We start from the raw sequence: 27,544 nt of genomic DNA on the forward strand, positions 1-27,544 counted from the left end.
GGAAACCAGTTCTGTGCCCTTTGTTTCTGCAATTCTTATATATGGATGAGTTGGCAAAATCAGAGAATAGAGAAGTCAATAGTCTTTGAGCATGTTTCTGCTATCTTTAATGAACCAAACATTTATTTATTTATTTTGAAAAAAAAAAAGGACTTTATTATTTAAAAAAAAATTTGTTTTTTAAGTTTTCATTTAAATTCCAGTTAGTTAGGGGCGGCTGGGTGGCTCAGTTGGTTAAGTGTCTGACTTCAGCTCAGGTCATGATCTCGCGATCTGTGACTTCGAGCCCCATGTCAGGCTCTGTGCTGACAGCTCAGAGCCGGGAGCCTGCTTCGGATTCTGTGTCTCCCTCTCTCTCTGCCCCTCTCCCACTCACGCTCTGTCTCTCAAAAATGAATAAATGTTTAAAAAAATTAAAAAATAAATTCCAGTTAATTAACATACAGTGTAAAAACATTTATTCTTTTTAATGAGTACAATATGTTCTGAAACTACTTTTATGGGCTAGTACAGCAGCTTTATCCAAGGGCTTTAATATTAAAGCACTAAAATAATGGTAGACATACTGGAAGCTTGAAATATCTCTTGTTGAAAGCATAACACCAGCCTTTACACTCCCATCCTGAGTTAAGATGGACTGATGAGTCTTTAGTAATTTTGTATTCAGGAATTATTAACCGACCCACTGGTTTCCAAACCTAAAAACTGAACAATACATAGTAAATAGAAGCTCAAATAACAAGGAATTTTGCACAGTGGTATTTAATGTTTTTTCTTAAAAGATTAGAAAAGAGAAGGAAATGCAAGGCATTTCGGTGTACTGACTGCAAAGTCTGTTTTATACATATACACCAAAAGATAAAAAAAAGAATGTGTGGCTACAGAGAAAACAACGTTAAAGGAAATATAAAGAAAGGAAATTTTTCATAAATCATAGAAAGCACCAGCCTGATAGCTTGACTTCTCAGTGTTTCTCAGAAGATGGACTGTAAACCAGAATGACTGTTTTGTTTAGCTTGGTTGTAAAACTGGGCAAAAGAAATCTGACTTTCAGAATCTATTGCAAAAATTCAAATATGGAAGAAACAAAACCTTTAAAATTAAGTATTTGGATATGTAGAAAGGGAAGTGTCTCGACAAGTAAAATAGGCTTTATGTTGGTGAAATTGGTTATTCTAAGCTGCTGCTCTATGGTGTTGACTAATCCAGTTATTTTCTGAGGAAAGAAGTTAGGAGCTACAAATGCAACAGTTGTAAAAAAAAAAACCAAACACTCTACTATGCCCTAATATTGTAATCTAGTAACTCATATGTTTAGATGCCCAATTTAAAATGATTTTTAAAAGATGAGCAGTGGGGTGTGGCCTGGGTAATAAAAATACCAGTAAGCAAAATTAGAAGTGACCTAATACATACTCTAAGTATAATTAATTTAACTTAAGGTCTACGACTTAAGGACAAAGCTCTCATGTACCTAGAATATTCAGTCCAGAAATACGGAGGCTGTATCTGAGCTGAGATTAAAGTCTTCGGCATATTACTGCTCACTTGCCTCTACATACGGCAGCTGGTAGAAGTAGATCAAAATACATATGGCAACTGGTAAAAGGCATATCAAAAATCTTAGAATTATCTTTGTATGATACTAACTTTTACAAATATTTGCAATCCACTTGCTCCTCTCATTACTGCTTCTTCGAGAAACCTGGACACTCTCCTTTGGTGGTTTCAGGAATCTTTTCAACATAATTATTTTTCAAGAAAAGGACATTTTTCTTTGAGCACTAAAACACATATATGGTTCCACCATATTAATTAAATGCTGTTGAAGTATTTGGTTATTGGTTGAAGGTAGACGATATCTACAATGGTTTGAGGAGAGTTGTTATCTTCAGAAGTCTTTCTGTAAATCTGAAATAGAATAGATTCTTATCAAAGGACAGTAAAGTAAAACAAAACAAATCCCATTTATTTTCACACTCTGATTTGGTTAATGCTTCCATTAAATTCACATCATGCATAAAGATTTGTTTTCACACTTGCTGAAGCCCACATTACAGGCTGAGCTAGTACAGAACAAGAGTACAAAGGACTTAATATGGCCAGTTGGAATGGCAGGTTCACTGAGGCTTTCCAAGTTCAGTGTCATCATTGTTCATTCAACAAGCACATATTTGAGTGGCTACTATGAGTTCAGCATTATCTTGGGCACTACTTTTTAACCATCATGAATTTTATTAAGAAATGAAGTGGAAAGGGAGTTTGTATTTCTGTAACATGGCCACAGTTTTCTATGGTATCCATCAATCTCCTGAATAATATTCACTGCTGATTTTTTTCATTTTGGCTTACACATATGCTTGGGTCTCTCCTATTCAAATAACTTTTCCTTTGACACTGCTGTCCTCTTGGTATCTCCTTTGGGTTCCAATATCCAACAGGATTTTATCACTTGTCTACTGCATTTGACACTTTATAATTTCCTTGAAACTTTCCCCTGGCTGCTTCTGTAACACTTAACTTTCCTCTCTCATCTCTCTGCTTCCAAATCATTACCACCTCTCAAGGATGGCTCTAGTATTTGTACCTTTTAGAGATCTCCAGTGCTATTCTCCTAAATGGTAATAGCCCAGTTGGCCTCTTGGGCTCTATTATATCCCCTATATCCCCCCAGATTTTTGTTGCTAGTTTTATCTGGCTAGATTAAACTATAAATCATGGCAAAACCTTCCTCAAAAACCTTTAATAGATTCCTTGTCTCTACTGAATTAAGTCCAAACTCTCAAGACTGGAATTCAAGGCCATCTATACCCTGGCTTCAGTCTGCTTCTCCAGTTTTCTATCCAATCACTTCCTGACACATCTTTTTTAAGATTAGCTGTACTAGATGGCCTCCAGAGTGACCTGATGCTTTTATCTCTAATGTTTTTGCCCTTGCTGTTCCTTTAAGCATGAACAACCTGTCACCTTTTTCCACTCCTGTACCCTTATCCCATCATATCTCTGCTTGTGGAAATCATACTTATACCTTAAGGCATGGTATATAGGCATTGGGGATTAGAATCTGTATAGCAACTCACTGAAGAGTTCAAATATCACTCTTTTCATATGAAATCTCAGGTTCTCAGAATCAGATGAGATCTCTTGGCATTTTATACTTCTTTGTTTTGTATCAGTTAGTACTTCCTAAGGGCAGGAGGCATGGTGTGGAATTCATCTTTGTATAACTAATTTTTGTTTCCCTCATGATACCTGATACATCGTACCTGATAGAATATCTATTGAATTAAGTGACCAATTTTTAAAACACTAAGGATAGTAAGCTAAATCTATAACTTGTTTTAGGAGGGCAAAGGCTAGAGCTCTAAAATTAATCACTTGCTGGATACTTTAAACTTCCTGTACTAAGATCTAAATAGCTAAAAGGGAAAAGTATAGTCTTACCACTCTTCTTGAGAAGTTCTCCTTTTCGGGATTTATCCAGGTTTTCAAGAAACTGTTCAAAAACTTTTATGTAAGGAGCTAGACTGGTCTTCTTATAATCTAAATTATGAAGGCCATGTATTATAATTAGCATTTTGGAAGTGAGAATTACACAAAAGTATAACTTTAAGTTTTTTTTTCAAGAGTTCTTTAAAATAGTGTTGTCCAATATAATAAGAAATGTGTAGTTTACATACTCTAGTAGTCACATTAAAAAGGTAAAATAATTTTAATATTTAATCCAGTATATCTAAAATATTATTATTTTAACGTAATAAAAATTGAAATATTTTACATTCTTTCATACTAAGTCTTTGAAATCTAGTGTTTTGTATTTAAAATGCATCTCGGGGCGCCTGGGTGGCGCAGTCGGTTAAGCGTCCGACTTCAGCCAGGTCACGATCTCGCGGTCCGTGAGTTCGAGCCCCGCGTCAGGCTCTGGGCTGATGGCTCGGAGCCTGGAGCCTGTTTCCGATTCTGTGTCTCCCTCTCTCTCTGCCCCTCCCCTGTTCATGCTCTGTCTCTCTCTGTCCCAAAAATAAATTAAAAAAAACGTTGAAAAAAAAAATAAATAAAATGCATCTCAATGTAGATGATGTATTATCATGAGAAATACTTGATCTATATTTACATTTAAATTATAAAATATACAGTTGAAAAGTAGGCTCATATACCCAAATTTCCCAAACATACTTAAAAGTTTTCCAATAATTGAATCAAATATCAGTTTTAAAACTTATTTAAAACACTTTTTTTTTTAAGATTTTATTTTTAAGTAATTTCTACATCCAATGTGATGCTCAAACTCACAACCCTGAGATCAAGAGTCACATGTTCCACTAACTGAGCCAGCCAGGCATCCCTATCAGTTTTGAAATTTAAATTAATTAAAGTTAAATTTAAAAAATCAGTTCCTTGTTTATACTAGTCACATTTCTTTTTTTAAGTTTATTTGTTTTTAAATTAAAAAAATTTAATGTTTATTTATTTTTGAGAGATAGAGAGGCAGGGTGTGAGCAGGGAAGGGGCAGAGAGAGAGGTAGACACAGAATCTGAAGCAGGCTCCAGGCTCTGAGCTGTCAGCAGAGCCCAACGTGGGGCTCCAACTCTTAAACAGCGAGATCATGACCTGAGACAAAGTTGGATACTGAATCAACTGAGCCACCCAGGCACCCCTTTAAATTTATTTATTTATTTTAAGAGACAGAACACAAGTGGGGGCAGAGAGGTGGAGAGATAGAATCTCAAGCAGACTCTGAGATGTCAGCATGTAGACTGACGAGGGGCTAGCCTCATGAACTGTGAGATCATGATAGGAGTCAATATCAAGTCTAGCTGAGCCACCCAGGCACCCCTATACTAGCCACATTTCAAGTGCTTAATAGCCGTACGTGGCTACTGTATTAAGACAGTGCTGCTCTAAAATATCCAAACCACCCATACACATCCACTTTTGTAGTCAGGCTTTCTAATATTAGACCAACATAATCTAGTGAGTCTGTGTTAAGTCCCATACAACATTCCTTTCTTTAGAAATTACGGCTTCACTGGGGCGCCTGGGTGGCTCAGTCAGTTAAGCCTCTGACTTTGGCTCAGGTCATGATCTCATGGTTCATGAGTTCAAGCCCTGCATCCGCCTCTCTGCTATCAGCACAGAGCCCACTTTGGATCTTCTGTCCCCCTCTCTCTATCCTCCCCTGCTTCCTCTCTCTCTCTCTCAAATATTAAAAAAAAAAAAAAAAAAAAAAAAAAGAAATTGTGGCTTCAGTAATAAATAGTTTTACTAACAGAGCAAACATTAAGAAGGTGAAGTCAGGGTCATTCTACCTGGAGACAATCAGAAGTTTATAGTCATATGCCTTAAGTACAGTATTTTTTGACTTATAAAAACCTTATTTTTTATGGGACACCTGGGTGGCTCAGTCTGTTAAGCGCCAGACTTTGGCTCAGGTCATGATCTCATGGTTCGCGGGTTTGAGCCCCATGTTGGGCTCTGTGCTGACAGCTCAGAGCCTGGAGTCTGCTTCAGATTCTGTGTGTCCCTCTCTCTCTGCCCCTCCCCTGCTCATGCTCTGTCTCTCTCTCTCTCAAAAATAAATAAACAATAAAAAACAATTTTAAAATTTTATTTATTTTTTGATTTATAAAAATTAAAAAGAATTTACACAATAAAATTTTGAATATAGAATCTTAATCTATTTAATTATATAATCTATAATACCCAATAGGGGAGAAAATCTGATTGAGCACAAGATGAGATTTGGATTTTGGTAGCATGCCATGTCTGCATGGAATAGTCCTCATAATAGTTCACTGAAAAGAGTAAAAAAAAGAAACTATACTTAAAAAGTTTTTTAGTAAACCTGTCTGATGTACTTGGAACTAGACAAGGAAATCTTGACGAGGGTATTAAGGATGAATATCTAAACTGTGGCAATTATGAAAATATATTTTGTCCTACATGTTTATATATGAATTTTCTTATAGCAATAAATGTAAACCAAAGAAACAGTTTAGTTTGGGATCAACCACATAGCACTTTGAAAAAAAATTTTTTTACACTTATTTATTTTTGAGAGAGAGAGAGAGAGAGAGAGAGAGAGAGAGAGAGAGAGAGACAGAGTATGAGCAGGGGAGGGGCACAGAGAGAGGGAGACACAGAATCAGAAGCAGGCTCCAGGCTCTAGGCTCCAAGCTGTCAGCACACAGCCCAACCCAGGGCTTGAACCCACGAACCGCGAGATCATGACCTGAGCTGAAGTCAGATGCTTAACCAACTGAGCCACCTAGGCGCCCCAACCACATAGTACTTTGAACCTTTAATTCAGGATTCTAAGCTCCTTGGATATAGGTCTATATGCTTATCTCACCATAGTAGAATATATAACAGGCACTCAATAATTACTTAAATATTTACTGCCCATTATATATCAAGTACTATGCTAAATTCTAAAATAGTATAAGCCAAATTCTTTGGTTTCAAGAAGTTTTTAAATGAATAGGAAAAACAGGTCCTATATGTAGTAATAGAAAACAATATATAATTAAAGGCCAAACAGGCATATGGATAATTGTATAAGTCCAAAGAATTCACCAATCAAGATTGACTGAGGTGGCTATGAAGTGGGTCTTAGAAAAAAGACATAATTAGATAGAGAGGACAGTAGAGATCATTCCAGGATTTGGGAAGAAGGGCAGGAATAAATAGTACTAGTGTGAAAAAGGACTAAGGCTTAAAGTTGCAGAAAATAAAGAAATAATAAGGAACTTACATTTCACCTGTTCCAACCTCCCACCATCTCTGAAGCACCCCTGACTGATGGCTATTAGGCTATTTATGAATACTTGAAATGATAGGCAGTTTAGTTTACTTTTGAAAGTAAATATTGTATAAATTTTGAAGTTATAGTTATTAGAAAATTTCTCTTTAAAATCTCTGAACAAAAGAAAAAGATGTCATCAAGAGACAATATTAAGTTTAAAAAATTGTGCTAAAGTAATATATACATGTTGTTAAAAGGAGTAAAATACTACTAACATGTTAGAAAAAATAGCAGCTCTCTACCTTTATTCTGACCTCTCAATCCTCTTGAATGGCAACCACTTTTCTTTTCTAGAACTTATTTCTAACAAATGAACACTTCCATTGTTTAGAAATCCAAGGCTATTCTTCCTAGGTCTGTGGCTTTTTGGGAGAGAGGAATAGGAAGGGGTGAGAAAGCTCTTAAGATCTTTTAATTCTCAGTGTTCTGAAATTTCAAAATAATGTGCCTTGGTGTAGGTCTGTCTTATTATTCTGAGCCTTTTCAATAAAGGGCTCATTTCTGGGATGGTTTCCTATACAGTTTTGATATTTTTTCCCTCCCTGGTTGTTCTTTTTCTGAAACTCCCATAGTCAGGTATTAGACTTCCTGAACCATTCTTATCTTTTTCCTCCTTAAAACAACAATAACAAAAACTTGTCTTTTTTGTAGTACTTTCTGGAAAATCTTAACTTTTTTTTACCAGCCCTTCCACTGAATTTTTTATTCTAATGATTATGTTTTCGATTTCTAAGTCCTCTTTCTTGTTCTCTAAGTGTCTCTTTTCATAGCAATCTAATCTGGCTTCATGGTTCCACTATTTTCTTATTCTCTGAGGATATTAGTTTTTTAAAAAAAAGTTTTCAGGGCACCTGGATGGCTCAATTAGTAGAGCATGCGATTCTTGATCTCTGGGTTGTGAGTTTGAGCCCCATGTTGGGTGCAGAGATTACTTTAAGAAAGAAAGAAAGAAAGAAAGAAAGAAAGAGAAAGGAAGGAAGGAAGGAAGGAAGGAAGGAAGGAAGGAAAAGAGAGAGAGAGAGAGAGAGAAAGAAAGAAAGAAAGAAAGAAAGAAGAAGGAAGGAAGGAAGGAAGGTTTTCTTTGTTCTTTGCGTTGTCTGTTTTCTCTGAGTTCCTTTTTCCGGTTTATTCTGATTTTTCATGTTGGAGATGTGTTTTATTTTTTATTTATTTAATTTATTATTATTATTATTATTTTAATGTTTTTATTTATTTTTGAAGGAGAGAGAGAGACAGCATGAACAGGGGAGGAGCAGAGAGAGAGGGAGACACAGAATCCGAAGCAGACTCCAGGCTCTGAGCTGTTAGCACAGAGCCTGACGTGGGGCTCGAACTCACAAACCGTGAGATCATGATCTGAGACGAAGTCAGACACTTAACTGACTGAGCCACCCAGGCGCCCCGGAGACGTTTTTTAAATACTTGATTTATTTTTATTATTTTTTAAAAAATTTATTTATTTTTGAGTGAGAGTGCACGGGAGGGACAGAAAGAGAGAATCCCAATTAGGCTCTACACTGCCAGTGTGGAGCCCAATGTGGGACTTGAATCCACGAACTGAGATCATGCACTGGGCTGAAATCAAGAGTGAGACGCTCAACCGACTGAGCCACCCAGGTGCCCCTCAAATACTTTAAATCAAATGTCTGTAATCATTCTACAAACATTAATAGTGGAATGTACAATGTTAGGTATTATGTTAGAGCTGGAATAGATGAAGTTTTTTTTTTTTTTTTATGAATTGATATTTGAGCTTGTGGTTTTTTTTTTTTTGCATTTTTTTAATGTTTATTCATTTTTGAGAGAGAGAAAGAGACACAGTGTGAGTGGGGGAGGGGCAGAGAGAGGGAGACACAGAATCCGAAGCAGGATCCAGGCTCTGAGCTGTCAGCACAGAGCCCAACATAGGGCTCGAACTCACGAACCACTAGATCATGACCTGAGCCGAAGTCAGAAACTTAACCGACTGAGCCACCCAGGCACCCCTTGAGCTTGGGTTTTGAAAGTAGTGTAGCAACATTTGACCAAGAAAGGCCAATCAGAGATCACAGATCTGCCCTGTCCATTATAATAGTTACTAGACACATATGGCTATATAAATGAAAAATGGCTAATAAATGAATTTAAGGGGCATCTGGGTGGCTCAGTCAGTAAGCATCCAACTCTTTTTTTTTTTTTTTTTAATATTTATTTTTGAGAGAGAGAGAGAGCACACAAGCGGGGCAAGGGCAGAGAAAGAGGGGGGACAGAGGATCTGAAGCTGGCTCTGTGCTGACAGCAGAGAGCCTGATGTGGGGCTTGAACTCACAAACTGTGAGATCATGAACCGAGCTTAAGTCGGACACTCAACCAACTGAGCCATTCAGGCGCCCTAAGCATTCAGCTTTTGATCTCAGCTCAGGTCTTGACCTCATGGTTGTGAGTTCAAACTCTCCACTGGGTGTGACGCTTACTTAAAAAACAAACAAGCAAACAAAGAAACTGAAAATCCAGTTTCTGATAATTCAAGTGGATTATGCCACATGTGGATAATGAGTACCACACTGGGAAGTGCAGTACATTTCTATTATCACAGAAAGTTCTATTGGCTCTGTTGCTGTAGGATGTCTCTTGGGTGTTGGTGTATAAAGATTTGACCTCTATGAGAAGGAGGATTTATAAATTCTCTAGTTCCTTCATATTCTTGAATATACAGTTCAACCACAGTTTAGATCTATATTTACCATAACACTCATCTGGAAACATCAAAAATAAAGAGCAAAAGTACTGTATACATAGTGGTTGTTAAATAAATAGCTGTTGAAACTAAGACTGTGACAAACAATGATCCACACCAATTGACAATTTAATCTTGTAAGTATAGATCCTGGCATTTAGATGACGCTTAGAAATATCTATGGACTCAAATTGGATTCAACATCACCATTTGAGCAACTGATTAAAAAAGGACAAAAACATTGTTATGACATTATTTGTTACTGAGCTGGTTTCAGGATAAACAATCCATTCTAGGCTGAATCCAAGGAGAATGAATTACTGGACTGACAGAAGGATGTCTATATAAAAAACTTATGTTAAAGTGAGATTTTAGTATATTGACATACCTCTGGTTCTATGTTTGATATCAGATTCAGCTTCATTTCTTTCCTTTCCCTCATTAGTGGAAATGGTATCCAGTTCACGGCAGATGGAGCTACAAATAACAGAATAAAAGAATTTTCCTCCTTTTTATTTAACTCTATGCTCAATATCAGGCTTGAACTCATAAGCCCAAGATCAAGAGTCATATGCTCTACTGACTGAGTCAGGCAGTTGCCCTAGAATAAGAGAATTTTAAAGTTGTTTCTTGGTCAACATTACCTAGTGTATGACAGCACGTGAATCCTACAAGATTTTTGGTGAAAAAATTGTGTGACCAACTAAATTTGGAATATTCTAAAAATCACAATCTCTAATATGGATAGAAAATTTTCTAATATGCATGGAGTTTTCCATGTATGTTAGCATAATAAAAACTGGGAAATCTTACAGTGGAGAACTTTTTATTTAAAAGTGGTTATTTCCCAAACTTATTTGAACTTATAATCTTTTTTTTTTTTTAAATGTTTATTTTGAGAGAGAGTGTGTGAGCAGGGGAGAGGCAGAGAGAAAGAGGGAGGGAGAGAGAGTATTCCAAGCAGATTCTGCACTGCCAGAGCAGAGCCCAACACAGGGCTTGAACTCATGAACCACGAAATCATGACCTGAACTGAAACCAAGAGTTTGATGCCTAACCAACTGAGCCACCCAGGTGCCCCAGAACTTATAATCTTTTTATTAGAGAACAGCAACTTGTGTTCTGCATAACTCACTAGGAAATGTTGCTCTACTAGGGCATCATCATATAGCCTCAGAGCAGCTGCTTCTCTGGAAGGGATCTAGTCCAATCTACTTCAAATTCAGGAACCAATCACAAACAAAAAAGGAATGATCAATGATCTGGAACATACCTTATGGTTGGAACAGTAAATGGATCAAACTGGTCCACTTTCTGCACATCAATAGGCACAGAAATGCGACCTGTAAGGACCAAAAGTTATAAACTGATGACTGTGAAATACAGATCATTATGGGCTGTCTCGTATGTGTTATTTTGGCTAAATTTTAATCTAAGGCTTAGAAAAAGGGTTAGACTTATCTGTTAAAATCAGTAGTTGGAAATTACTTCCACACTAGCTGCATCTTTTATTTCTCTTAAAAAAAAAAACAAACAAAAAATAAGTATGAAAGACTGTTAAGCTATTACATAGTGCTCTTATCTCTACTTTTATTTCTATCTCCTTCTTCCTAATATGCTTTTATACAGAAGTACAGAATGATATCAAATTTAGTGAGTTCTGAAAATGAAACAACATAGATAAAAATAGTTCATTTCATTATCTTGATTTGCTGAGATCAGAACAGACACCTGTATGTTGGAAATCTTTAGAAAGCATTTTGGGAATAAAATAGCATTATACTACCTTTTTACAATATCTACACCTGGGATACCACATAAAATTCATCACATCTCAAAAATGAGATAATGAGTCTCAAGAATGCCAGGTAAATAACAAGTTAAGATAATCAAGAGAATTGGGAGTTGCTGATTGAAGACAGTAAAAACTGCAGCTACTTAATGGGGAAAAGATATAATCAAAATGTATACACCTATGAATATAATTATTTACTGAAACTGAATTTTAGAATAAGGGGATACCCACTAAAGTTTTAGAATTAAGTTAAAAAAATATTAAGAAATATTAAGATTATTACCAAAAGAAGCTGAAAACACACAGTTGACAGGTTTGAAAAGGAGCTATCCAAATATATGGACTAGAGAATCATTATAGATTATTAAAGGAAACTAGGCAATTTGGGAGGATTGAATGTGTGACACTTTTCTAGGCACTTTACATTTTAGATTTTCACAATAACCCACTGAAGTAAGTACTATTATTATCTCCATTTCACAGATGAGAAAACCAAGGTACAGAGAGTAGTTTGCCTAACATCCCACAGCAAGTGGCAGAGTTGGATTATTGACTACTTATTGGATATTAGTTGTCCTAAAAAGGACAACTATATACAACTGCATATGTCTCCCGGTTGGATGAAGCAAAGTTTAGGTCAATATAGCCACCTTTATATCTATTTTAAAGTCAGTTTCATTCCTTCAAAACACCTAAGAAAAATGTGAAGGAGGAAAGCTAAAAGTATGGAAAAAGAACTGAGGGAGGAAGCATAGTGGGAACAGCACAGAACTCTGTGGTTTAAGAACTGAATTCTGTTTCTAGCTCTGTTGCAATTTGTTTTATGACTGTAGACAAGTCCCATTAACCTCTTGGACCACTGTTTTCTCATTTGTACAGTGAGAACTACCATCGTGTGAGTTCTAAGTACCTCTACAATTCTAACACTGAACCTCAAAAACCCAGATGAAAATTATTTATGTAGTGGAAACTTATCTGGTAGCTACTAATCAACAACTAAAACTTTCATTTTCCTTCTAGTTTTCTTTACTTTCTTTACATTGTACCTGTTTTAGGATGAACACTAAAAGGGCTCTTCAGTAAATGATTGATTCCTTTGCTAACATTGATATCCAGCCGTGGAAAACAATACTGGAGCATGATCTCCCATTCAAGCCAGGGTCCACATTTGTCGTTTTTGGTATTATCCTAAAAACAGATGCAAGTCTAGCATGAGGATCAGTAGGAACTTTTGAGGATTTCTTTAAAAGTGGTTAAAAATGATTTTCAATAATCTTTAACTTACTAATAAGCAAAACAATCAGAATTTAATTAAGAATTACATTATTATATTTATAATAGAGATTTTGATGGGATATACCTGAGAGCTGATGGTTTTCTTCAAATACTCCCAACGCTGAAGTGAATTGTGATGCTTTTGGAAGTTTTGTTGAAGTTTCTCATGAATTGGTGACGAGTCATTAAGGAACACACTCATTTATGACACATTAATGAACAACTTATTTCCAGTATGTGTTACAACAAGGATAACTGAAAGTTTACTAGAAATTATTGTTTTCTAAAATGCAAATATGTATATTTTTAAGTTTATTTACCTTGAGAGAGACAGAGACAGCATGAGCAGGGGAGAGGTAGAAAGAGAGAATCCCAAGCAGGCTCTGCACTGTGAGCACAGAGCCTGATGTGGGGCTTGAATGCACAAAACCATGAGATCATGACCTGAGCCAAAATTGATAGTCGGACGCTTAAATGACTGAGCCACCCAGGTGCTCCTCTAAAATACAAATATTAATTGAACACATATCCTTAAAAAAATCTCCTGTAAAAATATGATACTGATATGACAGAAAAAATGCCAAAATAAATATTTGGTTTAATGTAAAGCTTTCCCTGGTCTGTACAAATTTTGACTATATGATTCAGTATTCTTTAAGTATCCATTAATTCTATGAGGATCAAACTCCAAAATGAGGAAATTTCTTTCTGAAAAGGCTTCATTTCTTACTATATTCCAAACTAGAGATACTAAAATGCAGAAAAAGATGTTTTGTGTAAAAAGACTAAATTTGTAAGAGTATGTATATGAGAATATGCAGGCAGAACACATTTATAATATCATAGATAAATACATGTAGCTCACATAGAAATGGTCTTGGGAAAGGATATTTTCAGGAACAAGGGCTAAGATCTTATCCCAGCTTTCTTTATTTTCAAGAATATCTTGATCAACTAAGGCATAGTCTTCAAAGTATTTTTTTATTATGTTTATAGATTTTCTGTAGGAATAACAATAACAAAGTCCTAATACTATTTGTAATATATACACTGCATAACTTTTGTTGCTATTTGGGTGGCTAGTGTTTACTTCTACTGAATTTTTCTTAATGAGCATGTATTAGTCTAATAAGAAAAATACAAATAGAGTTTAGCTATGTAAAATGGGAATAATACCCCTTTGCAGGGTTATGAGAGTTAACTAAGACATTCTAAGGGGGAAGAACCTACTGTAGCTAGTACCTGGCTTAGAACAGATATTCAAGAAATGTTTACTTTTTTTGTTTTTTTTAAAGTAGGCTCCACAGGCTTAAATTTACGACCCTGAGATCAATATCTGAACTGAGATCAAGAATCGGATGCTTGGGGCGCCTGGGTGGCGCAGTCGGTTAAGCGTCCGACTTCAGCCAGGTCACGATCTCGCGGTCCGGGAGTTCGAGCCCCGCGTCGGGCTCTGGGCTGATGGCTCAGAGCCTGGAGCCTGTTTCCGATTCTGTGTCTCCCTCTCTCTCTGCCCCTCCCCCGTTCATGCTCTGTCTCTCTCTGTCCCAAAAATAAATATAAACGTTGAAAAAAAAAAAAAATTAAAAAAAAAAGAATCGGATGCTTAACCGACTGAGCCACCCAAGTGCCCCAAGAAATGTTTACTTCTTAAGCTCTACAACTTAGAAGGTTAATAGCATCATAAATATGTAACAAGAAAGCAACCAAGCCAGGACAACATAATACATCAGTAGTAGAATGTGGGATAGAGTCTATAGTTTCTACTATGAATTACTTACTTTACATCTCGACAATTATATAGTGCTTAGCATTTTGCAGACTTCACATCTACTGTTTCATTTAATCTTTGCCACAACTCTCAGATAGAAGGAGATGTTTTTCCCGTCATATAGTTAAGGAAATAGAGGCTCTAATATTTTATTAAAGTCTTAATAAGTTGCAGAATAGAGATTCTAACTCTTTATGTTTACTTATTTTTCAGAGAGAGAGAGAGAGAGAGCAAACGGGGTAGGGGCAGAGAGAGAGGGGGACATAGAAGTTGAAGCAGGCTCCAGGCTCTGAGCTGTCAGCACAGAGCCTGATGTGGGACTCAAACCCACGAACTGCGAGATCATAACTTGAGCCAAAGTCAGATGCTTAACTGACTGAGCCACCCGGGCGCCCTTAGAGATTCTAACTCTTAATGCAAAGCTCTTTTCACCCAGAGAAGTAGTGAGTTCAGTGGGAAGAGTATGGGTTTTGAAATTAGGCAGACCAGGACATGAATGCTGAATTTAACAATTACTTGTGTGGTGCCACAAAACTTATACAATCTTTTCAAATCTCACTTTCTTCATCTGTAAATGGAGATACCATCATGACCGTCATGAAGTTATTGTTAAAACCAATAAGAACACTTGTAAAACATCTGTCATGAATACTGCAGCATGAAGTAATCATTCAATGAACTCTCGTTATTATCATTGTAAAGTGCTATCCCAGTAGGGAAAACTGATAACAAGGCAATTCTAAAGGTAAATCAGACACAACTTAAACTGCATAGAGTCTTTTCCAACAGACCTGACAAAAGGGTGAATTTTTTCGCTTAGGTGGACTTTCTTTTTAACGTCTTGACCACCCTGAAAAATAAACCATTGAAAAAGAACTTCATGTATATGAAATAAATGAAATAACTTAAAAATTTCTTTAATGTGTTCTAAAGATACTGATTAAAAGAAAACTGTCAACATATAGAAGTTTAGATGCTATTTTATAGTCTCAATACTTGTAACTTTCTGGGTTACCTTTACTTCACATAATTGAACCAGAAAAGTAATTTTCCTTTTGTCACAAACAAAGATCTTAAAAAATGTAGCTACTATGATTATTTGATCTGCTGGTAAGATCATCTACTCTGGAATGTGGATGCTCTAAAAGTTTAATTTTGTCACTAAACATTTCAGGCTTGGTAACATCTAGCAAACAAAGAAATGTAAATTATCATTAAGATCTTACCTTTACAAGACTCAAGTACTCAACTATCCCAGAACGTACTGCAGAGGACAATTTTCTAACTGATTCATCACAGACCCAACAATGAACACCTCTCCTTCCAGAATATACCCAGAGACGATGCTTAAATCCAAAGTCCTCTGAGGAGGGGAGAAATAATAGGTTTTAAAATCTAGAAATAAATTTATAAACTCCTGGTTCTTGCTTACTTCCTTAGCTTCGTTTTTACCTCTTATCCACATGTACTCATGTTAACTCTACTGAATTATTTTTAGTTTTCTGTGTCCTCCATGCTTTTGCCTTTATGTCAATACCTATTCTGGTCTCTCTGCCAAGAATTTCTTCATGCCCCGGTATTTCCATTTCTCTCCCTGACCAATTGCCATTTATCATTAAAGACCCAGTCTAGGGATATTAAAAAAAGTTAATAAATTTAAAGTGTTTAGAACAGTGCTTGGCACATAATAAGCACCCTAGATAAGAGTTAGCTATTTTTAGTACATGTGCTGCTGAAGTGATCACAAGAGTTAGCTATTTTTAATATCATTATCATCTTTATCATTATCTTTTCCAGAAAGCCTTTTCTAATCCAGTCTTTTCCCATTCCTGTATGCACTCCTGCTGTTCTAGATCTCAAGGGAATGCTGGGCATATTACTCAACATAAGTATAATCTTCAATTTTATTCGTCTTCTTCTTAGACTGCTTAACATACTTGAGGTAATCATTATCTTTCATATTTCTTTCCCTCACCTAGGACAGTATGTAGCACAAAGAGCTGCTCGACAGATGACTGAATTGGGAAAAAACTCACTGGTTTGATCAACAGCTTTATTAGAATTTGAACTACAACTTTATTCTAATCTTTTATTTTCTGGCCATATGTTTCTAGGAAACATGTTCAAAATTTATGAGAGTTGACTATAAAATGGTATAGATAGGGGTGCCTGGGTGGCTCAGTCGGTTGAGCGTCCAACTTTGGCTCAGGTCATGATCTCACAGTTCGTGAGTTCGAGCCCCATGTTGGTCTCTGAGCTGATAGCTCAGAGCCTGGAGCCTGCTTCGGATTCTGTCTCCTTCTCTCTCTGCCCCTCCCCCACTCACACTCTGTCTCTCTCTCTCTGTCTCCAAAATAAATAAACATTAAAAAAATTTTTAAATGGTACAGACAGACAAATATTCAGAGGAAAATAGATTCTTGCATTTGACCCCCCTCAGACACTACCAATACTTGCCCTTCAGTGCTCGGTCGATTATGCGTATGGCCATCGTCATGAGGGTCCAGCACTTAGAACATATGTCTGCAGAACTGGAGCAGAGGCATCATTACTCACTGTTAGTGACATCACCCACCCTACCAGCAAGGCATGCAGCACTTACCTACAACATCTCCTCACATCGTCATAGTCTGTCATGTCAATGTCAAACACCAATTCTTTTTCCTGAGCCTGGAAAGCTCCCAGCTTCACTGTATTGTGTTGATTGGGCTACAGATAGGGGGAAAATATTTAAATATTTTAAGTATATATATACATATATATATATATGTATATATATACACACACACACATATATATAACCCAAAACAAACAAAAAACCCAAACAAAAAATTCAGTTTCTTTTTTTTTTATTTATTTTTAAAAATTTTTTAACGTTCATTTATTTTTGAGACAGAGAGAGACAGAGCATGAATGGGGGAGGGTCAGAGAGAGAGAGGGAGACACAGAATCTGAAACAGGCTCCAGGCTCTGAGCTGTCAGCACAGAGCCCGACGCAGGGCTCAAACTCACGGACCGTGAGATCATGACCTGAGCCGAAGTTGGATGCCTAACCGACTGAGTCACCCAGGTGCCCCTCAATCAGTTTCTATAAGAGCTGTCATGCTGCCAATTATGCTGTTTTCCACCCACACAAAAAAAGTGGCCAAAGAGAAATGAAGAAACCATAATACAATGCCAATTCTATTTCAGTTAAAGTTCATTAATTTGGATTCTGTGCATCCAGAATTGATGACAGTATACATTTACTTAAAACAGGTTTTGATAAATCTATATTGCCATAAATATTTTTTTCAGTTCTACTGAGATATAATTGACATGTAACATTGAGTAATAAATATTTGTTATTTTTAGGTTTCTGATAAGGAAGAAAGTACATACAAATAATTAATGCCCTATTGTAAGCTGTTTTAAGGACCTTTAACTGTTACTAGACATATAAGTAACAAAAATGTATTTAAAATTTTTCAATAGGGGTGCCTGGCTGGTTCAGTCAGTAGAGCATGCGACTCTATCTCAGGGTTGTGAGTTCAAGTCCCTCACTGGGTGTAGAGATTACTTAAAAATAAAATCTTTAAAAAATAAATAAAATATTTCAATAATCCAAAATATCTCAATTAGTTCAAACTGAGCCTTTGGCTTAAGCTGTAAGTAGCCTCCTTTGAGGTTATGGATCACCAGGCATAGAAGGCAGACTGAATACAGATACTTATCTTGCTCTTCTAAACTTGCACAAAAATGATAGTAAAGATTTTCTTAAGAAAGGCATGTCTTGGGGCATTCCTGAGCCTGGGTGGCTTAGTTAGTTGAATGTTCAACTTTGGCTCAGGTCATGATCCCACAGTTTGTGAGTTTGAGCCCCACATTGGGCTTGCTGCTGTCAGCACGGAGCCCACTTTGGATCCTCTATCCCCTGGCCCCTGCTCCTCTCCCACTTGTGCGCTCTCTCAAAAATAAACATTAAAAAAAAAAAAAAAGCATGTCTTTTAAGAAAGAACCAAAGAGGAGAAGATACCACCATGATTTTTATAAGATACCCATAAGAGCTGAATCTTAAGCTCTCAGTAAGGAAAGATAAGAAGCAACCCAATTTACACCTCAGCATCCCTAAAAAACTCTGGTCACAATTGGTATCTCTGGAGTAAGAATGCGCACGTGCGTGCGTGAGTGCGTGTGTGTGGCGTTGGTAAAGCTAAGACTAAAAATAAGAGTATTGGTTAAAAATCTTTTTATGAAGCAGTTCCCCAGATTCTTCCATTTACTCTGCAGAGCTAGGTGACTGTGCAAAGACACCTGAATTATTATCTGGAGAACCTCAAACAGTGGGTCTTTGGACTGGGATGAGGGGCAGGAACAACAGGTACAGCTGAAGAAAGATGTGTTGTACTGATATACAGGGGATTAAGTGGACATTTACATGTGGAAAGTTGAGACCCTGCCCTCTTCCCCTACATCTATACCCTATCGCTGCCACCCGGGGAGGAGACCAGAAGATTCCTGTCTGAAGAATCTGATCAGGAGTGTCAGGCACTGTTAAAGGCTCTAGGAATATAGATCAGTGATCAAAACAGATCTCTGTGCTAGTGGAGTTTTCATTCAAGCAAAGAGCTAGAGAAACTGACAACAGAGCTTCTTCCCAAAAAGATGACCAAGCCAGATCACCTTGTAATAAAGAAATCTCGGTCATGTATACAGAACTTCCAATCAGCTTTTTTAGTACTCTATTTTTATTTTTTTCAACATATGAAATTTATTGTCAAATTGGTTTCCATACAACACCCAGTGCCCATCCCAAAAGGTGCCCTCCTCAATACCCATCACCCACCCTCCCCTCCCTCCCACCCCCCATCAACCCTCAGTTTGTTCTCAGTTTTTAAGAGTCTCTTATGCTTTGGCTCTCTCCCACTCTAACCTCTTTTTTTTTTTTTTTCTTCCCCTCCCCCATGGGTTTCTGTTAAGTTTCTCAGGATCCACATAAGAGTACTCTATTTTTAAATATAAGCAACATGCAAGAAATTATCAGACTTATGAGGCAAGCCTCTAACATGAAAGAGGGGAAAAAACAGGAAAAAAAGCAACCTTGAGAAAACAAGACTGTACAACAGAAGAAAATTAAAAAAAAAAACAACTATCATTGATATCCTCAGATAAGACATATCAATAAAAAAAAAGTTCTTGGAAATTAAAATATAATAGCAGAAGTAAAAACCTCTGAGGAAATTCCCCAGAAAGTAGGGCCAAAGGACAAAAAAATAGAAAACAGGAGGAAAAAAAAAATTAGTGAATCAGTTTAAGACACATAATATCTGACTTTAGGATTTCTGGAGAGACCAGAGAAAAATTATAGATAGGACAAATTGTATTTAAAAAAAAAAAAAAAAGGTAGGGGCGCCTGGCTGGCTCAGATCAAGATCAGACTCTTGACCTCTGGGTTGTAAGTTTGAGCTCCATGTTGGGTGTAGAGATTACTTAAAAATAAAATCATGGAGGAGCCTGGGTGGCTCAGTTGGTTGAGCATCTGATTTCAGCTCAGGTCAAGATCTCACAGTTTGCAAGCCCTGCATCAGGCTTTCTGTTGACAGCTCAGAGCCTGGAGCCTACTTCGGATTCTGTGTCTCCCTCTCTCTCTGTCCCTCCCTGGCTCACAGTCGGTCTCTCTTGCTCTCAAAAATAAACAAACATAAAAAAATAAAATAAAATCTTTTTTTTAACTCAAAAATAAAATCTAAAAAAAAAAAAGTAAAAGGGAAATTTCCTAGAATTGAAGGACATGAATTCATGATCATGAGCCCATCAAGTATTTAGCACAATAGGTATAAAAAGATGCATGTCAAGCGAAATTTTAGAACATTAGGGACAGAGGGGAGCAGAAAATCCTAAGAGCTTTCAGATCCAACACAGTGGGACAAGAATCAGAATGGGGGTCTTAATAGCAACACTGGAAACAAGCAGGTAATGCAAAATTCTAAGGGAAAATGATTTAGAAACTGAACCATTAGTTAAGCATAAATGTAGAATGAAGGTATTTTCCAGATACAGAAGGTATCAAATGTTTTGTCTTCCATGCATCTTTTCTCAGGAAGCTCAGGGAGGATGTGCTCTACCAGAACAAGGAAGTAAACCAAAAAGAGAACAAAGGATTTGGGTAACACAGGATCCAAAATAGGAGAGAGGTGGAAGGACATTGGGGTGATTACAAGATCATATTTATCCAACAGGCTTAGAGGGCAATCAGTCCAGCTTGGGGGTCAGAAGTCTGCCAGGGAAATTTTTTCAGGGTGAAATTGACAAACTACCTGTTAGGTCTGAACACATTGGGATATTCAGACAATTGGCAAGGAGTTTGGGGTTGACTTAGTGATCGACCCTGATTTTTTTTTTTTTTCAACGTTTATTTATTTTTGGGACAGAGAGAGACAGAGCATGAACGGGGGAGGGGCAGAGAGAGAGGGAGACACAGAATCGGAAACAGGCTCCAGGCTCTGAGCCATCAGCCCAGAGCCCGACGCGGGGCTCGAACTCACAGACTGCGAGATCGTGACCTGGCTGAAGTCGGACGCTTAACCGACTGCGCCACCCAGGCGCCCCATGATTTTTAATCTAACAAATATATTAGAAGCATGTGGAAATGGGAAGGTGAGGTGAGGGTAGGCAGTGAGGTAAAAGAAAGCTAAACTCTCATCTGCCAGATTGGAAAGTCAGTAGATAATGCTTAAAATAGAAAAATGGGAGAAATATAAAAATGTTACTTACAGACAAGGCGGCAAATACCTTAAGAATCAGCTAAAAGAAAGTGGTTGCCTCTGGGGAGCAGAAAATAATGGAAAGAGAAAGAGACCCTTAAAAAAAAAAAAGGCCTAATTAACCCATGCTCATGGATTGGAAGAAGAAATATTATTAAAATGTCTATACTACCCAAAGCAATCTATACATTCAATGTAATCCCTATCAAAATAACACCAGCATTCTTCCCAGAGCTAGAACAAACAATTCTAAAATTTGTATGGAACCAGAAAAGACCCTAAATAGCCAAAGTAATGTTGAAAAAGAGAACCAAAGCTGGAGGCATCACAATTCCAGACTTCAAGCTGTATTACAAAGCTATAATCATCAAGACAGTATGATACTGGCACAAAAGCAGACACATGGATCAATGGAACAGAATAAAGAACCCAGAAATGTATGGCCAACTAATCTTTGACAAAGCAAGAAAGAATGTCCAATGGAAAAAAGGCAGCCTCTTTAGCAAATGGTGTTGGGAAGACTGGAGAGCAACATGCAGAAGAATGAACCAGGACCACTTTTTTACACCATACACAAAAATAAACCCAAAATGGATGAAAGACCTAAACGTAAGACAGGAAACCATCAAAATACTAGAGGAGAAAATAGGCAACAACCTCTTTGACCTTTGCCGCAGCAACTTCTTACTAGACATGTTTCCGGAAGCAAGGGAAACAAAAGCAAAAATGAACTATTGGGACCTCATCAAGATAAAAAGCTTCTGCACAGCAAGGAAACAATCAACCAAACTAAAAGGTAAATATTTGCAAATGACATATCTGATAAAAGGCATCAAACTCAACACCCAAAAAACAACCAGTTAAGAAATGGGCAGAACACATGAACAGACTTTTCCAAAGAAGACATCCAGATGGCTAACAGACACATGAAAAGATGCTCAACATCACCCATCATCAGGGAAATACATTTCAAAATCACAATGAGATACCACCTCCCAGCTGTCAGAATGGCTAAAATTAACAACTCAGGAAACAACAGATGTTGGTAAGGATGTGGAGAAAGGGGAACCCTCTTGCACTGCTGGTGGGAATGCAAACTGGTGCAGCCACTCTGGAGAACAGTATGGAGGTTCCTCAAAAAATTAAAAATAAAGCTACCCTACAACCCAGTAATTGCACTACTAGGTATTTATCCAAAGGATACAAAAATGCTGATTTGAAGGGGCACATGCACCCCAATGTTGATAGCACAATATATTAATAATAGCCAAATTATGGAAAGAGCCCAAATGTCCATCGACTAATGAATGGATGAAGATGTGGTATATATACATAATGGAATATTACTTGGGGATCAAAAAGAATGAAATCTTGCCATTCACAGCATGAATGGAACTAGAATGTATTATGTTAAGCGAAGTAAGTCAGAGAATGACAAATATCATATGATTTGACTCATATGTGGAATTTAAGAGACAAAACAGATGAACATAAGGGAAGGGAAGGAAAAATAAAAACAGAGAGGGAGGCAAACCATGAGACTCTTAAATACAGAGAACTGAGGGCTGCTGGAGGGGTGCTGGTTGGGCAGATGGGCTAAATGGATGATGGGCATTAAGGAGGGCACTTATTAGGATGAACAGTGAGTGTTATATTTAAGTGATGAATCACTAAATTCTATTCCTGAAATCATTATTACACTATGTTAACTAACTTGGATTTAAATAAAATTAAAAAAAATGAGATTTATTCTCCTTCATTTATTCTCCTTAAAGAGAAGGAATAGAGCGACACTTTGGCCCTTCCATAGAGATTTCAGTTTTTTGTTTCAAAAAAAAAATTCTTTTTTTACATTTATTTATTTTTGAGAGACAGAGTGAGACGGTGCACGAGTTGGGCAGGGGTAGAGAGAGGAAACAGAATCCGAAGCAGGCTCCAGGCTCTGAGCAAGCTGTCAGCACAGAGCCCCACGTGGGCCTCAAACACACGAACCGTGAGATCATGACCTGAGCCCAAGTTGGACGCTCAACCGACTGAGCCACTCAGGGACCCCTAGAGATTTCCGTTTTAATCTCTATCCCTAAAGAGAAGTAGGGATGCCTGGCTGGCTTAGTGGTAGAACATGTGACTCATGAGTTCAAGCCCCATATTGGGCACAGAGATTACTAAAAAAAAAAAAAAAAAAAAAAAAAAAAAAAAAAAATTGGGGTGCCTGGGTGGCTCAGTTGGTTGAGTGTCCAACTCTTGATTTTGACTCAGGTCATGATCCCAGGGTCGTGGCATGGAGTCCAGCATCAGGCCTCCGCACTGAGCATGGAGCCTGCTTGAGATTCTTTCTCTCTCTCTCTCTCTCTCTGCCCCCTCCCCTGCTTGCACTTTATCTCTCTCTAAAATTAGAAAAAAAAATCTAAATAAAAAAAATAAGTAAAAAATAAACTAGCTTAAAAAAAAAATAAAGAGAAGTAAACTGCTCCAAAACATTTTTCTTGCCTGCCTTTTTAAATGTCTTCTCCCCTTCCCTTGGGATTTAAATCAGAAAACCTGGGTTCAGGTCTCAGGTCTACAATTTGGAAACTGTGTCTCCTGGGACAAATTATTTAAGTTCTCTCAGCCTGTTTTCTCCTTGTAAAAATATAATGAGGATTGATATGAAAAATAAGTTATACGAGACATGGAAAAGCTCCATACAAAAGCTACTATCACATGAATGTATTTCTCCCCCCATGTGTGTATTTTTTTTTCTTTAAATGTTTCATTTACTTTTAATTTTTTTTTTTTTCAACGTTTATTTATTTTTGGGACAGAGAGAGACAGAGCATGAACGGGGGAGGGGCAGAGAGAGAGGGAGACACAGAATCAGAAACAGGCTCCAGGCTCCGAGCCATCAGCCCAGAGCCTGACGCGGGGCTTGAACTCACGGACCGCGAGATGGTGACCTGGCTGAAGTCGGACGCTTAACCGACTGCGCCACCCAGGCGCCCCTCATTTACTTTTGAGAGAGAGCACAAGTAGTGGAGTGCAGAGAGAAAGAGGGGAACAGAGGATTTGAAACAGGCTCTTTGCTGACAGCAGACAGCCAGATGCAGGGCTCGAACTCACAAACTGTGAAATCACGACTTGGGCTGAAGTCAGATGCTTAATCAACTGAGCCACCCAGGCGCTTCCCCCCATGTGTGTATTTTTATTTTTATTTATTTTTTAAAAATGTTTATTTATTCTTTGAGAGAGAGAGAGAGAGAGAGAGAGAGAGCATGAGCAGGGAAGAGGCAGAGAGAGAGACACACATAATCTAAAGCATGCTCCAGGCTCTGAGCTGTTAGCAGAGCCCGACGCAGGGCCTGAACCCACGAACCGTGAGACCATGACCTGAGCCGAAGTCGGGAGCTCAATCGACTGAGCCATCCAAGTGCCCCCCACCCCCATGTGTGTATTTTTAAGGAGAGAAAGAAGGGCAATTTTGGTATGTTCATTCATTCAACAAGTATTTACAGTGTACTCTCTCTGCCAGCCACTATTCTAGGCATTTAGACTGTATCAGTGACAATGGGTAGGAGGAGTGGGGCAAGTTGCAGTAGGCCTCACTGAATGAAGATGTGAGGAGTTGAAGGAAGGAACTGAGAAGGTATCTGGTAAATGGGTTCCGGGCGGTGGAAACTGCTTGAGCAAAGGCCAGTGTGGCAGAGGTGGAGTGAGTAAGGCAGAGAGAGGGGCTTTTACTCTGAGTGAAATGAGAAGCCGTAAGAGAATGGTTTTGAGCAGAGGAATCACAGAATCTGACTTGTTTTTTTTTTAATGTTTTTTTTTTTTTAACATTTATTTATTTTTGGGACAGAGAGAGAGCATAAACAGGGGAGGGTCAGAGAAAGAGGGAGACACGGAATCTGAAACAGGCTCCAGGCTCTGACTTTCAGCACAGAGCCCGACGCGGGGCTCGAACCCACAGACTGCGAGATCATGACCTGAGCCAAAGTCAGACGCCTAACCGACTGAGCTACCCAGGCGCCCCAGAATCTGACTTGTTTTAAAAGGATCATTGGCTGCTGTGTTGAGAATAGACTCTAGAGTCTGTAGGAGCAAATTGTTAGGAAGTTTTTACAGTAATTCAGATGAGAGATGATGACAGTGGTAGTGGCACTGGTACCAGTCGTTGGATTTCAGATATTATTTTGGTAGACCTAAAGAGATTTCCTAATGGAAACAGATATAGGAGTATGAGAGAAAGAGAGGAATCAAGAATAACTTCATGGGATGCTTGGCTGGCTCATTGGGTACAGCATGTGACTCCAGATCTCAGTGTCATGTTGAATATAGACATTATTTAAAAAAAAACAAAAAACAAAAAACTCCAAAGCTGGAAGAGAATGTAATTCTTTTAAAATTCCCTCATTTAAACCACGCTGACATCCTCATTTAGTCTTCTTAAAAAATAAAGTTCAGGGGCGCCTGGGTGGCGCAGTCGGTTAAGCGTCCGACTTCAGCCAGGTCACGATCTCGCGGTCCGTGAGTTCGAGCCCCGCGTCGGGCTCTGGGCTGATGGCTCGGAGCCTGGAGCCTGTTTCCGATTCTGTGTCTCCCTCTCTCTCTGCCCCTCCCCCGTTCATGCTCTGTCTCTCTCTGTCCCAAAAATAAATAAACGTTGGAAAAAAAAAATAAAAAAAAAAATAAAGTTCAGGGGAGGCGCCTGGGTGGCTCAGTCAGTTAACTGTTTGACTTCAGCTCAGGTCATGATCTCACCATTCCCGAGTTGGAGCCCCGTGTCAGGCTCTGTGCTGACGGCTTAGACCCTGGAGTCTGTTTCAAACTGTGTCTCCCTCTCTGTCTCTGCCCGGCCCCTGGTTGTGCTCTCTCTTTCAAAAATAATAAACATTAAAAAAAATTGTTAAAAAATTTTTATTATTATTTTTTTTAACATTTACTTATTTTTGAGAGACAGAGACAGAGCACAAGCAGGAAAGGGGCAGAGAGAGAAGGAGACATAGAATCCGAAGCAGGCTCCAGGCTCTGAGCTGTCAGGACAGCAGCTGACGCCGGCTCGAACCCACTAACCATGAGATTATGACCTGAACCGAAGTCGGATGCTTAACCTACTGAGCCACCCAGGCGCCCCTCATTTAGTTTTTTCGCCCGATACTCAATTTTTTTGTCCTAGTGAGAATACAACCAATTCATTTCCAAATGATTTCCAACCAGTAATGTAGAGTATCAAGAACAACAACAACAAAAATATTACAATCTACTTGCAAGAAGATAAAGAAAGTGTGGCTCTTCAACTAGAATTAACTCTAAAAATGTAACCTCAAAACAATGGGGGGCTCCAACCCATTCTTGGTTTAAAAAATGAAACATAATACATAAAAAATTGATTTCTTACTCTGTGGGAGTATACTGCGCCTATATCAATCTTGTATGGATTCATTTTCTGCATCTCCTTTTCCAGATCACTCTGGTTGTTGAAGGATTGGTAGCGAATGTAAATATCATCTTTCAATGTGAATGAAAATTCACGGTGTTGAAAGTAATTCTTTGTCACTGCAAAATAAATATACAATTTTAAAGTTAATTTGGTATTTTATTTAGCACAGGGCATTATAACATCAACCAATGAGAAGATATTTTGAATAAGCCTGTGTGCTCAACACTGTGCTACATGCTAAAAAAAAGACTTCCTAATTTGAAGGGGCTTACTATCCTGCATCTGATAGGAAAAAGTAAAAATGAAGAAAAAGATGCATTAAGTGTTTTAAATATGTAATGCCATCTGTCTCTCTTCGGTGGGCACTAATAAATTCAGCTGCGAAGAGGTCAGTACCTCTCCTCTCCCGGGAGATGCTCCGCTTGTCCCTGATACAGAACAGGCCTCTGTAGTTAAAGCTATGACCCGGTAATCTCCCTGGTTCAGGCGCCGCGGCCGGTAAACGGGGCACCGAACGTCAGTCTGACCAGTTAGAGGAAGGAGCAGCGGCTCGGCCTTTCTCTGTGGCCGGAAGCTGGTTACCCTAACCTCTCTTGGCCCATTTACACCTCAGAGGTGATGGCGAGGTCTCGAGATAATGCGCGAAGGCGCCTGGCACAAAGCCTAGTGCATAGGAGGCACTTCGTATTGTCATTCTAAGGTACCCTCCCAGAACGTCCTCACCGTCCCTTCCGAGCCACTACCCACTCCGCTCCCGGCTTCCATCACCTCCACCATAGTTGAGCCAGCGATAGTATTGGGCGTAGGGAAAAAGCCTCCGGTAATAAAGTTTAAGAAGCTCCGGCAGCTCGGCGGGGTCAAACGTCTCCATGGAGCGCGGGGCTCACTCTCTGCAGGACTACGACAAGAATTGGCGGGAATCACACAGCCGGAGTTTCTGTCACTACGCAGGCGCGCTGTGGCCTTGGCCGGGCGTCTGCGCCGGCTGCTGGGAATTGTAGTTCTCTCTCTTGGGGTTGGCCTGG

The 27,544-nt window shown here is 38.3% G+C and overlaps 1 protein-coding gene across 3 annotated transcripts; it reads right to left on the bottom strand.

Annotated features, from left to right (window-relative positions):
• Window positions 1–435: 435 nt before the first annotated feature.
• On the bottom strand, window positions 436–27,473 carry PRIM1 (DNA primase subunit 1). Of its 3 annotated transcripts, XR_003970412.1 has the most exons (14): window positions 27,288–27,471; window positions 26,478–26,635; window positions 16,966–17,072; window positions 16,821–16,894; window positions 15,590–15,726; window positions 15,155–15,213; window positions 13,484–13,593; window positions 12,678–12,766; window positions 12,364–12,505; window positions 10,796–10,865; window positions 9,911–9,999; window positions 3,445–3,543; window positions 1,651–1,911; window positions 436–705 (listed from the first exon to the last, which is right to left on the bottom strand). XR_003970412.1 is itself a non-coding variant. In XM_030322947.1 (13 exons), exons 1-13 carry the CDS (start codon window positions 27,388–27,390, stop codon window positions 1,892–1,894), a joined length of 1,257 nt encoding a protein of 418 aa, XP_030178807.1. In that variant the 5' UTR covers window positions 27,391–27,471; the 3' UTR covers window positions 436–1,891. The 3 variants fall into 3 exon arrangements, 2 of the variants coding, with proteins under 2 accessions (XP_030178807.1, XP_030178808.1); XM_030322947.1 differs by having other exon boundaries at window positions 436–1,911; XM_030322948.1 differs by lacking the exons at window positions 436–705; window positions 1,651–1,911; window positions 9,911–9,999 and having other exon boundaries at window positions 3,463–3,543; window positions 27,288–27,473.
• Window positions 27,474–27,544: the final 71 nt, after the last annotated feature.

Source organism: Lynx canadensis, chromosome B4 (assembly GCF_007474595.2).
Source record: "Lynx canadensis isolate LIC74 chromosome B4, mLynCan4.pri.v2, whole genome shotgun sequence".
In the NCBI taxonomy this organism is placed as follows: domain Eukaryota; kingdom Metazoa; phylum Chordata; class Mammalia; order Carnivora; family Felidae; genus Lynx; species Lynx canadensis.

Coding starts and splice junctions, on each gene's coding strand:
- PRIM1 (XM_030322947.1), bottom strand. CDS start 27,390: ATGGAGACGTTTGACCCCGCCGAGCTGCCGGAGCTTCTTAAACTTTAT. Junction 16,895..16,965: donor GATGTGAGGAGATGTTGTAG/GTAAGTGCTGCA, acceptor CCTCTGCTCCAG/TTCTGCAGACATATGTTCTA. Junction 3,544..9,910: donor TATCAAACATAGAACCAGAG/GTATGTCAATAT, acceptor TTCATAATTTAG/ATTATAAGAAGACCAGTCTA.